General features: G+C 44.9%; 1 protein-coding gene across 1 annotated transcript; it reads left to right on the top strand.

Moving 5' to 3' along the window:
- The first annotated feature begins 490 nt into the window (after positions 1-490).
- Positions 491-2,980, top strand: LOC124121983. Its single transcript, XM_046485121.2, has 2 exons — positions 491-587; positions 2,627-2,980. Exons 1-2 carry the CDS (start codon positions 492-494, stop codon positions 2,918-2,920), a joined length of 390 nt encoding a protein of 129 aa, XP_046341077.2. The 5' UTR covers position 491; the 3' UTR covers positions 2,921-2,980.
- The last annotated feature ends 12,987 nt before the right edge of the window (positions 2,981-15,967 follow it).

Genomic DNA, 15,967 nt, shown 5'->3' with positions numbered 1-15,967 from the left:
TAGATTATTTACATGCCGCCGTCATATACCTGCAAAATTGCTGAGTGCAACGGTAAACAAACAAACAAACAAACCCAAGCATAGTGATGAGAGTGTTACATTATTCAACTGAACCCAGTTTGAGAACCTCCGGAAGAGTTCTATAAATTAAAACAAACATTGGCGTCTACATGGACTGTTGACATCTTGTCCTCCAAACTCATCACTGAAGGTCCTGAAGTTTTAAACAATGGAGGTAAAGCGTGATAATGATTTTAACACTCAGAGGCTATCGTGGATACATACAACTGACACGCCCTTCACAGAATTAGACAATAGAACATGGTGGGTGAAAATATTGCTTGACGCAGCATCAGCAACCTGGCAGCCATTCGTGGCGACCAAAGTGACGGGAAACCATTACATTGGCCAGTTGGTTATCTAGTTTTGAATTTTTTTTATTTCTGCAACTATAAATGTCGACCATCGTTGATGCATGTTATATGTTCATCATGACGTGCGTGATGCTGTGGTCGGTTCTGCTGGCGGTGACGGTAACGTCTGTGGTCGGCTACAATGACATTGTGAAGTACAACATCAGAACTCAGGTGAGTTTGAATATAGAGTTTTTACTTAGTGTTTATGTAAAGGAAAGCAATTGGCGTGCATTATCTGTCAGATTTATTTACAGTGACACTTTATATAAAGAAAAACAGTTAATCGTGAAATATTAGCTATCGTCGCTATAATGAGCTATCGTCGCATTGCCTAAACACCACCTTTTCTGACCATTCCCATAATTTAAGGATGTTTTGAATTTAAATAAACTGAGAGACAAAAGAAACTATACCCCTATAAAGTTGATTTAATAATTTGTTTGATTTTCAATTTAAAATATATTAAGTTAGCGATATTATATCTAAAACGTTATTTGTACTGGCGCTAATTCAACACTCAAGAAAACAATTCTACTTGGTATGATTTTCTAAAATTTAATTTGATTTTAAAAGTTTTAAAAATTGTAAAAAGAATTTAGCTAATACACAGCTGCTGATGGGAATCTTCGATATCCTTTCTTTGAAAATCAATAACTTTGCTCATTAAGGGACACATTTATAACATTTCAAAGATGGTAGGGGAAGTGTGGCTGCAAATGCATTTCTTACCACATGCTTCATGGAACCATTTGAGTATTACACCAAATTACCCGGCCATAGATTACTATTTACAAACCGTTGCAGGAATGAGTGATGGTTAAATAGACATAATCAAATTTAACACCATTTCTTTTAATTACATAAAAAGCCAACTGAGTTTATAATTACGACAAAGTGCATATCACCGTGCATTTAGACATCTCTCCATCGCAGTTAAGGCCATACCCTGTGTTGACGACACCAATGCAGTCGTTGTTGACTTTGCTGTCGACTCAATATGAGACTGCTGCTCTTAAACGGTTTCGTACTGTCTGATGGGAGATTCTGCGCACGTAGGTGGCGTAGTCAGATGTAGCGATCTTGGGCGGGAGTTGTTACTCTTGTTACTCGTGTTGACCCATGCTGTTGAAACCGATCCCATAGCCTTGTGATGGTGCTGGGCGCTACATTGAAAACCCTGGCTACAGCTGATCGGGATTCCCCTGCCTGCAAGCGGCCTATGGTGTTGTTTCTTTGCACATCTGTTAATCTTGGCATGTTGTTAAACTGTCACTGTTCGATTGACGCAGATGCCAGGCAATCAAAAACCCTGCACTTTAATACCGTTCACAGTGCTGCTGCACGTGCAGTACGTGCAGTTCCATGGCCCTTTTGTTAATGCACTGGGTGCGTTTTTCCGAATCGTACGTGTTTCCCGACTAATGGTTTGCATGTTCTTGTTGTGATCAATTTGATCCGGAAAATTTGTCACTGACACTATAACACATTACACCTCTTCATTTTGCACATCTTTGTCCGCCGTGTTATGGCCGTGTTGCGTTTCTTTTTTTTGAAGAGTATAGTATTGAGTTACTTTAGAGGAAATTAATCCCACAGTCACAGTAATTAGATTTTCCTTTCGTGAAAAAGAAAAAAACCAAGTTCTTAGGTTTGTGTTTCTATGCATGCATTTTATATCCTCACCACAATGGTACAGTTCTTCCACAATTTTATAGTAATATTTTATTTGACATTAATTGAAATTGTGCGGTTGTCGATATTGTTGCTTATAATACCCATCACTCGTTCGTTTGCACAGTCAATATGCGATTATTGAAAACGGTAAACATGCCAAAATGTTCGGGGTCATGGCCATGCTTTGAAAAGCGAATTCGGCGTTCTCATCCAAAGTTGAGGAATAACGACATTGATGGCAATAGGAACACCTCGCGTGACGTGGATCTGTCTGTGTCATCGTATCTCGATACATGCGGGCTTTTTATTTAATTTTATTTATTTTATTAACAGATAAAACAAATATTTAAACCTGTAATGTACTAACGTTTACAATTTGCCTACAGAGTAGCCAGATATTGGTCGTGATATTTCTGACAACAGGGTATGCGTTGTTTAAACTTTCTGTGAAGAAAATCTCACTTTTGTGTATCTTTTAATGAAAGTGACAAACGAAAACGATTGAATAAGTAAGTCTTTGACATTTTGATTCACAGGCCAAGTGTACCGAGGTGACAAGACGCGCTACCCGTAACTGTATTTGGCCGGCTGGACTCAACCCCTTTGCTGACCAGATAGCTGAGGGGGGCCGTATCATCGCCTACAAGATACAGTGGTTCAATGGAGCTTGGTCTGTCTGGTACGTCCCCGGCTACAACGACATGGACGGGAAGTTCAACATCTATACTAAACGTTGTTCCGCGTTGCCCTACTTGCCAAACACGATGCGAAGGATGTGGTCGTACTTCTACGATCACTCTCACAAATTCATCATCTGTAAAGCAAAATAGCTTGTGAAGATCATGTATCTGACCTTGTTCACGACATGATAATAAACGCAGTTAAAACATGCTCGATGTTGCTTAATATTTGTAAACAGCTCTCATTTCATTCGATGAAATACGTCAAATATAACGTAGATGGATACGTATCTCTCCGACACTGGTTCCCTCCGGTTTTAAACCACAGTCCAACATGTTGCGTCCCTCAGTCAGGGTTCGCTGATGGAACTATTATTAGAATCAGACGGTTTCATCAAAGGTGGCTTTTCGCTTGCATAAGGTGACTAGTTGTTGTTCCATTCCCTATCCCGCCTCCACTCAAACTCCCGCTCAAACTACAACTTCCACTTCTACACCCATACCAACTCCCGCTCCCACTCCCTCTACCATTCCCACACCCATTCCCGCTACCACTACCGCTCCCTCGCCTGTTCTCACTCCCACTCAAACTACCACACCCACTCCATCTGCCACTCCCACACCTGCTCACACACACACACACACACACACACACACACACACACACACACACACACACACACACACACACACACACACACACACACACACACACACACTACCACACACACACACACACACACACACTACCACACACACACTACCACACACACACTACCACACACACACTACCACACACATACCCATACCCGCTCCCACTCCCTCTACCACACACACAACCGCTCCCACTCCCACTACCACACCCACACCCACACCCGCTCCCACTCCCTCTACCACACACACACACATACCCGCTCCCACTCCCTTTACCACACACACACACACATACCCGCTCTCACTCCCTCTACCACACACACACCCACACCCGCTCCCACTCCCTCTACCACACCCACACCCGCTCCCACTCCCTCTACCACACACACACCCACACCCGCTCCCACTCCCTCTACCACACCCACACCCACACCCGCTCCCACTCCCTCTACCACACCCACACCCATACCCGTTCCCACTCCCTCTACCACACACACACCCACACCCGCTCCCACTCCCTCTACCACACCCACACACACATACCCGCTCCAACTCCCTCTACCACACCCACACCCGCTCCCACACCCTCTACCACACCCACACCCGCTCCCACTCCCTCTACCACACACACAACCGCTCCCACTCCCACTACCTCTACCACACACACACACATACCCGTTCCCACTCCCTCTACCACACACACACCCGCTCCCACTCCCTCTACCACACACACACACACATACCCGCTCCCACTCCCTCTACCACACACACACCCATACCCGCTCTCACTCCCTCTACCACACACACACCCACACCCGCTCCCACTCCCTCTACCACACACACACCAATACCCGCTCCCACTCCCTCTACCACACACACACCCATACCCGCTCTCACTCCCTCTACCACACACACACCCATACCCGTTCCCACTCCCTCTACCACACCCACACCCACACCCGCTCCCACTCCCTCTACCACACCCACACCCATACCCGTTCCCACTCCCTCTACCACACACACACCCACACCCGCTCCCACTCCCTCTACCACACCCACACACACATACCCGCTCCAACTCCCTCTACCACACCCACACCCGCTCCCACACCCTCTACCACACCCACACCCGCTCCCACTCCCTCTACCACACACACAACCGCTCCCACTCCCACTACCTCTACCACACACACACACATACCCGTTCCCACTCCCTCTACCACACACACACCCGCTCCCACTCCCTCTACCACACACACACACACACATACCCGCTCCCACTCCCTCTACCACACACACACCCATACCCGCTCTCACTCCCTCTACCACACACACACCCACACCCGCTCCCACTCCCTCTACCACACACACACCCATACCCGCTCTCACTCCCTCTACCACACACACACCCATACCCGCTCCCACTCCCTCTACCACACACACACCCATACCCGCTCTCACTCCCTCTACCACACACACACCCACATCCGCTCCCACTCCCTCTACCACACACACACCCATACCCGCTCCCACACCCTCTACCACACACACACACACATACCCGCTCTCACTCCCTCTACCACACACACACACCCATACCCGCTCTCACTCCCTCTACCACACACACACACATATACCCGCTCCCACTCCCTCTACCACACCCACACCCGCTCCCACTCCCTCTACCACACACACACCCATACCCGCTCCCACTCCCTCTACCACACACACACCCACATCCGCTCCCACTCCCTATACCACACACACACCCATACCCGCTCCCACACCCTCTACCACAACCACGCCAACCCTCACGCCCACACCCGCTCCTACTCCCTCTACCACTCAAGTATCCGCTCCCACTCCCTCTACCACACACACACACACCAACACCTCCTCCCACTCCTAATACCACACCAACACCCACACCCTATACCACATCCTCTACCACACCCACCCACACTCACACCCCACACCCCAACAACCCCTACCACTCCCTCTACCACACGCAAACTCGCACACACACATCCACACCCACTCCCTCTACCACACGCACACCCACACCATCCACTCTCTCTACCACACGCACACCCACCCCCACACCCACATCCACATCCACACTAGCTCCCACTCCCTCTACCACACGCACACCCACACCCACACCTCCCACTCTCTCTACCACACCCATACCCACACCCACACCCACATCCACACCCGCTCCCACTCCCACTCCCTCTACCACACGCACACCCACACCATCCACTCTCTCTACCACTAGCACACCCACATCCACATCCACATGTGTTGTCATATGTCACGATGTGTTGTCATGTCTTGCCATGTACTGCAATGTGTTGTCATATGTCGCGATGTCTTGCCATGTACTGCAATGTGTTGTCATATGTCGCGATGTGTTGTCATGTACTGCAATGTGTTGTCATATGTCGCGATGTGTTGTCATGTCTTGCCATGTACTGCAATGTGTTGTCATATGTCGCGATGTCTTGCCATGTACTGCAATGTGTTGTCATATGTCGCGATGTGTTGTCATGTACTGCAATGTGTTGTCATATGTCGCGATGTGTTGTCATGTCTTGCCATGTACTGCAATGTGTTGTCATATGTCGCGATGTCTTGCCATGTACTGCAATGTGTTGTCATATGTCGCGATGTGTTGTCATGTCTTGCCATGTACTACAATGTGTTGTCATATGTCGCGATGTGTTGTCATGTCTTGACATGTACTGCAATGTGTTGTCATATGTCGCGATGTCTCGCCATGTACTGCAATGTGTTGTCATATGTCACGATGTGTTGTCATGTACTGCAATGTGTTGTCATATGTCACGATGTGTTGTCATGTCTTGCCATGTACTGCAATGTGTTGTCATATGTCACGATGTGTTATCATGTCTTGCCATGTACTGCAATGTGTTGTCATATGTCACGATGTGTTATCATGTCTTGCCATGTACTGCAATGTGTTGTCATATGTCGCGATGTGTTGTCATGTCTTGTCATGCACTGCAATGTGTTGTCATATGTCGCGATGTGTTGTCATGTCTTGCCATGTACTGCAATGTGTTGTCATATGTCGCGATGTGTTGTCATGTCTTGCCATGTACTGCAATGTGTTGTCATATGTCGCGATGTGTTGTCATGTCTTGCCATGTACTGCAATGTGTTGTCATATGTCGCGATGTGTTGTCATGTCTTGCCATGTACTGCAATGTGTTGTCATATGTCGCGATGTGTTGTCATGTCTTGCTATGAACTGCAATGTGTTGTCATATGTCGCGATGTGTTGTCATGTACTGCAATGTGTTGTCATATGTCGCGATGTGTTGTCATGTCTTGCCATGTACTGCAATGTGTTGTCATATGTCGCGATGTGTTGCCATGTACTGCAATGTGTTGTCATATGTCACGATGTGTTGTTATGTACTGCAATGTGATGTCATATGTCGCGATGTGTTATCATGTCTCGCCATGTACTGCAATGTGTTGTCATATGTCGCGATGTGTTGTCATGTCTTGTCATGTACTGCAATGTGTTGTCATATGTCGCGATGTGTTGTCATGTACTGCAATGTGTTGTCATATGTCACGTTGTGTTGTTATGTCTCGCCATGTACTCCATATGTCACGTTGTGTTGTCATGTTTTGCATGTACTGCAATGTGTTGTCATATGTCGCGATGTGTTGTAATGGTTCGCCATGTACTCCATATGTCGCGATGTGTTGTGATGTTTCGCCATGTACTGCAATGTGTTGTCATATGTCACGATGTGTTGTCATGTCTCGCCATGTACTCCATATGTCGCGATGTGTTGTCATGTTTTGCCATGTACTGCAATGTGTTGTCATATGTCACGATGTGTTGTAATGTCTTGCCGTGTACTGCAATGTGTTGTCATATGTCGCGATGTGTTGTCATGTACTGCAATGTGTTGTCATATGTCACGATGTGTTGTCATGTCTTGCCATGTACTGCAATGTGTTGTCATATGTCACGATGTGTTGTCATGTCTTGCCATGTACTGCAATGTGTTGTCATATGTCGCGATGTGTTGTCATGTACTGCAATGTGTTGTCATATGTCACTATGTGTTGTCATGTCTTGCCATGTACTGCAATGTGTTGTCATATGTCACGATGTGTTGTCATGTCTTGCCATGTACTGCAATGTGTTGTCATATGTCGCGATGTGTTGTCATGTCTTGCCATGTACTGCAATGTGTTGTCATATGTCGCGATGTGTTGTCATGTCTTGCCATGTACTGCAATGTGTTGTCATATGTCGCGATGTGTTGTCATGTCTTGCGATGAACTGCAATGTGTTGTCATATGTCGCGATGTGTTGTCATGTCTTGTCATGCACTGCAATGTGTTGTCATATGTCGCGATGTGTTGTCATGTCTTGTCATGAACTGCAATGTGTTGTCATATGTCGCGATGTGTTGTCATGTCTTGCCATGTACTGCAATGTGTTGTCATATGTCGCGATGTGTTGTCATGTCTTGCCATGTACTGCAATGTGTTGTCATATGTCGCGATGTGTTGTCATGTCTTGCGATGAACTGCAATGTGTTGTCATATGTCGCGATGTGTTGTCATGTCTTGCCATGTACTGCAATGTGTTGTCATATGTCGCGATGTGTTGTCATGTCTTGCCATGTACTGCAATGTGTTGTCATATGTCGCGATGTGTTGTCATGTCTTGCGATGAACTGCAATGTGTTGTCATATGTCGCGATGTGTTGTCATGTCTTGCCATGTACTGCAATGTGTTGTCATATGTCGCGATGTGTTGTCATGTCTCGCCATGTACTGCAATGTATTGTCATATGTTGTGATGTATTGTCATGTACTGCAATGTGTTGTCATATGTCGCGATGTGTTGTCATGTCTTGTCATGAACTGCAATGTGTTGTCATATGTCGCGATGTGTTGTCATGTCTTGCCATGTACTGCAATGTGTTGTCATATGTCGCGATGTGTTGTCATGTCTCGCCATGTACTGCAATGTGTTGTCATATGTCGCAATGTGTTGTCATGTCTTGCCATGTACTGCAATGTGTTGTCATATGTCACGATGTGTTGTCATGTCTCGCCATGTACTGCAATGTGTTGTCATATGCCGCGATGTGTTGTCATGTACTGAAATGTGTTGTCATATGTCGCAATGTGTTGTCATATCTTGCCATGAACTGCAATGTGTTGTCATATGTCACGATGTGTTGTCATGTCTTGCCATGTACTGCAATGTGTTGTCATATGTCGCGATGTGTTGTCATGTCTTGTCATGCACTGCAATGTGTTGTCATATGTCGCGATGTGTTGTCATGTCTTGCCATGTACTGCAATGTGTTGTCATATGTCGCGATGTGTTGTCATGTCTTGCCATGTACTGCAATGTGTTGTCATATGTCGCGATGTGTTGTCATGTCTTGCCATGTACTGCAATGTGTTGTCATATGTCGCGATGTGTTGTCATGTCTTGCCATGTACTGCAATGTGTTGTCATATGTCGCGATGTGTTGTCATGTCTTGCTATGAACTGCAATGTGTTGTCATATGTCGCGATGTGTTGTCATGTACTGCAATGTGTTGTCATATGTCGCGATGTGTTGTCATGTCTTGCAATGTACTGCAATGTGTTGTCATATGTCGCGATGTGTTGCCATGTACTGCAATGTGTTGTCATATGTCACGATGTGTTGTTATGTACTGCAATGTGATGTCATATGTCGCGATGTGTTATCATGTCTCGCCATGTACTGCAATGTGTTGTCATATGTCGCGATGTGTTGTCATGTCTTGTCATGTACTGCAATGTGTTGTCATATGTCGCGATGTGTTGTCATGTACTGCAATGTGTTGTCATATGTCACGTTGTGTTGTTATGTCTCGCCATGTACTCCATATGTCACGTTGTGTTGTCATGTTTCGCATGTACTGCAATGTGTTGTCATATGTCGCGATGTGTTGTAATGGTTCGCCATGTACTCCATATGTCGCGATGTGTTGTGATGTTTCGCCATGTACTGCAATGTGTTGTCATATGTCACGATGTGTTGTCATGTCTCGCCATGTACTCCATATGTCGCGATGTGTTGTCATGTTTTGCCATGTACTGCAATGTGTTGTCATATGTCACGATGTGTTGTAATGTCTTGCCGTGTACTGCAATGTGTTGTCATATGTCGCGATGTGTTGTCATGTACTGCAATGTGTTGTCATATGTCACGATGTGTTGTCATGTCTTGCCATGTACTGCAATGTGTTGTCATATGTCACGACGTGTTGTCATGTCTTGCCATGTACTGCAATGTGTTGTCATATGTCGCGATGTGTTGTCATGTACTGCAATGTGTTGTCATATGTCACTATGTGTTGTCATGTCTTGCCATGTACTGCAATGTGTTGTCATATGTCACGATGTGTTGTCATGTCTTGCCATGTACTGCAATGTGTTGTCATATGTCGCGATGTGTTGTCATGTCTTGCCATGTACTGCAATGTGTTGTCATATGTCGCGATGTGTTGTCATGTCTTGCCATGTACTGCAATGTGTTGTCATATGTCGCGATGTGTTGTCATGTCTTGCGATGAACTGCAATGTGTTGTCATATGTCACGATGTGTTGTCATGTCTTGTCATGCACTGCAATGTGTTGTCATATGTCGCGATGTGTTGTCATGTCTTGTCATGAACTGCAATGTGTTGTCATATGTCGCGATGTGTTGTCATGTCTTGCCATGTACTGCAATGTGTTGTCATATGTCGCGATGTGTTGTCATGTCTTGCCATGTACTGCAATGTGTTGTCATATGTCGCGATGTGTTGTCATGTCTTGCGATGAACTGCAATGTGTTGTCATATGTCGCGATGTGTTGTCATGTCTTGCCATGTACTGCAATGTGTTGTCATATGTCGCGATGTGTTGTCATGTCTTGCCATGTACTGCAATGTGTTGTCATATGTCGCGATGTGTTGTCATGTCTTGCGATGAACTGCAATGTGTTGTCATATGTCGCGATGTGTTGTCATGTCTTGCCATGTACTGCAATGTGTTGTCATATGTCGCGATGTGTTGTCATGTCTTGCCATGTACTGCAATGTGTTGTCATATGTCGCGATGTGTTGTCATGTACTGCAATGTGTTGTCATATGTCACTATGTGTTGTCATGTCTTGCCATGTACTGCAATGTGTTGTCATATGTCACGATGTGTTGTCATGTCTTGCCATGTACTGCAATGTGTTGTCATATGTCGCGATGTGTTGTCATGTCTTGCCATGTACTGCAATGTGTTGTCATATGTCGCGATGTGTTGTCATGTCTTGCCATGTACTGCAATGTGTTGTCATATGTCGCGATGTGTTGTCATGTCTTGCGATGAACTGCAATGTGTTGTCATATGTCACGATGTGTTGTCATGTCTTGTCATGCACTGCAATGTGTTGTCATATGTCGCGATGTGTTGTCATGTCTTGTCATGAACTGCAATGTGTTGTCATATGTCGCGATGTGTTGTCATGTCTTGCCATGTACTGCAATGTGTTGTCATATGTCGCGATGTGTTGTCATGTCTTGCCATGTACTGCAATGTGTTGTCATATGTCGCGATGTGTTGTCATGTCTTGCGATGAACTGCAATGTGTTGTCATATGTCGCGATGTGTTGTCATGTCTTGCCATGTACTGCAATGTGTTGTCATATGTCGCGATGTGTTGTCATGTCTTGCCATGTACTGCAATGTGTTGTCATATGTCGCGATGTGTTGTCATGTCTTGCGATGAACTGCAATGTGTTGTCATATGTCGCGATGTGTTGTCATGTCTTGCCATGTACTGCAATGTGTTGTCATATGTCGCGATGTGTTGTCATGTCTTGCCATGTACTGCAATGTGTTGTCATATGTCGCGATGTGTTGTCATGTCTTGCGATGAACTGCAATGTGTTGTCATATGTCGCGATGTGTTGTCATGTCTTGTCATGCACTGCAATGTGTTGTCATATGTCGCGATGTGTTGTCATGTCTTGTCATGAACTGCAATGTGTTGTCATATGTCGCGATGTGTTGTCATGTCTTGCCATCTACTGCAATGTGTTGTCATATGTCGCGATGTGTTGTCATGTCTCGCCATGTACTGCAATGTATTGTCATATGTTGTGATGTATTGTCATGTACTGCAATGTGTTGTCATATGTCGCGATGTGTTGTCATGTCTTGTCATGAACTGCAATGTGTTGTCATATGTCGCGATGTGTTGTCATGTCTTGCCATGTACTGCAATGTGTTGTCATATGTCGCGATGTGTTGTCATGTCTCGCCATGTACTGCAATGTGTTGTCATATGTCGCAATGTGTTGTCATGTCTTGCCATGTACTGCAATGTGTTGTCATATGTCGCGATGTGTTGTCATGTCTCGCCATGTACTGCAATGTGTTGTCATATGTCACGATGTGTTGTCATGTCTTGCCATGTACTGCAATGTGTTGTCATATGTCGCGATGTGTTGTCATGTCTTGTCATGCACTGCAATGTGTTGTCATGTCGCGATGTGTTGTCATGTCTTGCCATGTACTGCAATGTGTTGTCATATGTCGCGATGTGTTGTCATGTCTTGCCATGTACTGCAATGTGTTGTCATATGTCGCGATGTGTTGTCATGTCTTGCCATGTACTGCAATGTGTTGTCATATGTCGCGATGTGTTGTCATGTCTTGCCATGTACTGCAATGTGTTGTCATATGTCGCGATGTGTTGTCATGTCTTGCTATGAACTGCAATGTGTTGTCATATGTCGCGATGTGTTGTCATGTACTGCAATGTGTTGTCATATGTCGCGATGTGTTGTCATGTCTTGCAATGTACTGCAATGTGTTGTCATATGTCGCGATGTGTTGCCATGTACTGCAATGTGTTGTCATATGTCACGATGTGTTGTTATGTACTGCAATGTGATGTCATATGTCGCGATGTGTTATCATGTCTCGCCATGTACTGCAATGTGTTGTCATATGTCGCAATGTGTTGTCATGTCTTGTCATGTACTGCAATGTGTTGTCATATGTCGCGATGTGTTGTCATGTACTGCAATGTGTTGTCATATGTCACGTTGTGTTGTTATGTCTCGCCATGTACTCCATATGTCACGTTGTGTTGTCATGTTTCGCATGTACTGCAATGTGTTGTCATATGTCGCGATGTGTTGTAATGGTTCGCCATGTACTCCATATGTCGCGATGTGTTGTGATGTTTCGCCATGTACTGCAATGTGTTGTCATATGTCACGATGTGTTGTCATGTCTCGCCATGTACTCCATATGTCGCGATGTGTTGTCATGTTTTGCCATGTACTGCAATGTGTTGTCATATGTCACGATGTGTTGTAATGTCTTGCCATGTACTGCAATGTGTTGTCATATGTCGCGATGTGTTGTCATGTACTGCAATGTGTTGTCATATGTCACGATGTGTTGTCATGTCTTGCCATGTACTGCAATGTGTTGTCATATGTCACGATGTGTTGTCATGTCTTGCCATGTACTGCAATGTGTTGTCATATGTCGCGATGTGTTGTCATGTACTGCAATGTGTTGTCATATGTCACTATGTGTTGTCATGTCTTGCCATGTACTGCAATGTGTTGTCATATGTCACGATGTGTTGTCATGTCTTGCCATGTACTGCAATGTGTTGTCATATGTCGCGATGTGTTGTCATGTCTTGCCATGTACTGCAATGTGTTGTCATATGTCGCGATGTGTTGTCATGTCTTGCCATGTACTGCAATGTGTTGTCATATGTCGCGATGTGTTGTCATGTCTTGCCATGTACTGCAATGTGTTGTCATATGTCGCGATGTGTTGTCATGTCTTGCGATGAACTGCAATGTGTTGTCATATGTCGCGATGTGTTGTCATGTCTTGTCATGCACTGCAATGTGTTGTCATATGTCGCGATGTGTTGTCATGTCTTGTCATGAACTGCAATGTGTTGTCATATGTCGCGATGTGTTGTCATGTCTTGCCATGTACTGCAATGTGTTGTCATATGTCGCGATGTGTTGTCATGTCTCGCCATGTACTGCAATGTATTGTCATATGTTGTGATGTATTGTCATGTACTGCAATGTGTTGTCATATGTCGCGATGTGTTGTCATGTCTTGTCATGAACTGCAATGTGTTGTCATATGTCGCGATGTGTTGTCATGTCTTGCCATGTACTGCAATGTGTTGTCATATGTTGCGATGTGTTGTCATGTCTCGCCATGTACTGCAATGTGTTGTCATATGTCGCAATGTGTTGTCATGTCTTGCCATGTACTGCAATGTGTTGTCATATGTCGCGATGTGTTGTCATGTCTCGCCATGTACTGCAATGTGTTGTCATATGTCGCGATGTGTTGTCATGTCTTGCCATGTACTGCAATGTGTTGTCATATGTCACGATGTGTTGTCATGTCTCGCCATGTACTGCAATGTGTTGTCATATGTCGCAATCTGTTGTCATGTCTCGCCATGTACTGCAATGTGTTGTCATATGTCGCGATGTGTTGTCATGTCTTGCCATGTACTGCAATGTGTTGTCATATGTCGCAATGTGTTGTCATGTCTTGCCATGTACTGCAATGTGTTGTCATATGTCGCGATGTGTTGTCATGTCTCGCCATGTACTGCAATGTGTTGTCATATGCCGCGATGTGTTGTCATGTCTTGCGATGAACTGCAATGTGTTGTCATATGTCGCGATGTGTTGTCATGTCTTGCCATGTACTGCAATGTGTTGTCATATGTCGCGATGTGTTGTCATGTCTTGCCATGTACTGCAATGTGTTGTCATATGTCGCGATGTGTTGTCATGTCTTGCGATGAACTGCAATGTGTTGTCATATGTCGCGATGTGTTGTCATGTCTTGCCATGTACTGCAATGTGTTGTCATATGTCGCGATGTGTTGTCATGTCTTGCCATGTACTGCAATGTGTTGTCATATGTCGCGATGTGTTGTCATGTCTTGCCATGTACTGCAATGTGTTGTCATATGTCGCGATGTGTTGTCATGTCTTGCGATGAACTGCAATGTGTTGTCATATGTCGCGATGTGTTGTCATGTCTTGCCATGTACTGCAATGTGTTGTCATATGTCGCGATGTGTTGTCATGTCTTGCCATGTACTGCAATGTGTTGTCATATGTCGCGATGTGTTGTCATGTCTTGCGATGAACTGCAATGTGTTGTCATATGTCGCGATGTGTTGTCATGTCTTGTCATGCACTGCAATGTGTTGTCATATGTCGCGATGTGTTGTCATGTCTTGTCATGAACTGCAATGTGTTGTCATATGTCGCGATGTGTTGTCATGTCTTGCCATGTACTGCAATGTGTTGTCATATGTCGCGATGTGTTGTCATGTCTCGCCATGTACTGCAATGTATTGTCATATGTTGTGATGTATTGTCATGTACTGCAATGTGTTGTCATATGTCGCGATGTGTTGTCATGTCTTGTCATGAACTGCAATGTGTTGTCATATGTCGCGATGTGTTGTCATGTCTTGCCATGTACTGCAATGTGTTGTCATATGTCGCGATGTGTTGTCATGTCTCGCCATGTACTGCAATGTGTTGTCATATGTCGCAATGTGTTGTCATGTCTTGCCATGTACTGCAATGTGTTGTCATATGTCGCGATGTGTTGTCATGTCTCGCCATGTACTGCAATGTGTTGTCATATGTCACGATGTGTTGTCATGTCTTGCCATGTACTGCAATGTGTTGTCATATGTCGCGATGTGTTGTCATGTCTTGTCATGCACTGCAATGTGTTGTCATATGTCGCGATGTGTTGTCATGTCTTGCCATGTACTGCAATGTGTTGTCATATGTCGCGATGTGTTGTCATGTCTTGCCATGTACTGCAATGTGTTGTCATATGTCGCGATGTGTTGTCATGTCTTGCCATGTACTGCAATGTGTTGTCATATGTCGCGATGTGTTGTCATGTCTTGCCATGTACTGCAATGTGTTGTCATATGTCGCGATGTGTTGTCATGTCTTGCTATGAACTGCAATGTGTTGTCATATGTCGCGATGTGTTGTCATGTACTGCAATGTGTTGTCATATGTCGCGATGTGTTGTCATGTCTTGCAATGTACTGCAATGTGTTGTCATATGTCGCGATGTGTTGCCATGTACTGCAATGTGTTGTCATATGTCACGATGTGTTGTTATGTACTGCAATGTGATGTCATATGTCGCGATGTGTTATCATGTCTCGCCATGTACTGCAATGTGTTGTCATATGTCGCGATGTGTTGTCATGTCTTGTCATGTACTGCAATGTGTTGTCATATGTCGCGATTTGTTGTCATGTACTGCAATGTGTTGTCATATGTCACGTTGTGTTGTTATGTCTCGCCATGTACTCCATATGTCACGTTGTGTTGTCATGTTTCGCATGTACTGCAATGTGTTGTCATATGTCACGATGTGTTGTAATGGTTCGCCATGTACTCCATATGTCGCGA

The sequence above is a fragment of the Haliotis rufescens genome, unplaced genomic scaffold (assembly GCF_023055435.1).
Source record: "Haliotis rufescens isolate VD_foot unplaced genomic scaffold, xgHalRufe1.0.p SCAF_79, whole genome shotgun sequence".
Lineage (NCBI taxonomy): Eukaryota > Metazoa > Mollusca > Gastropoda > Lepetellida > Haliotidae > Haliotis > Haliotis rufescens.
This window is presented reverse-complemented; position numbering and strand designations above follow the sequence as displayed.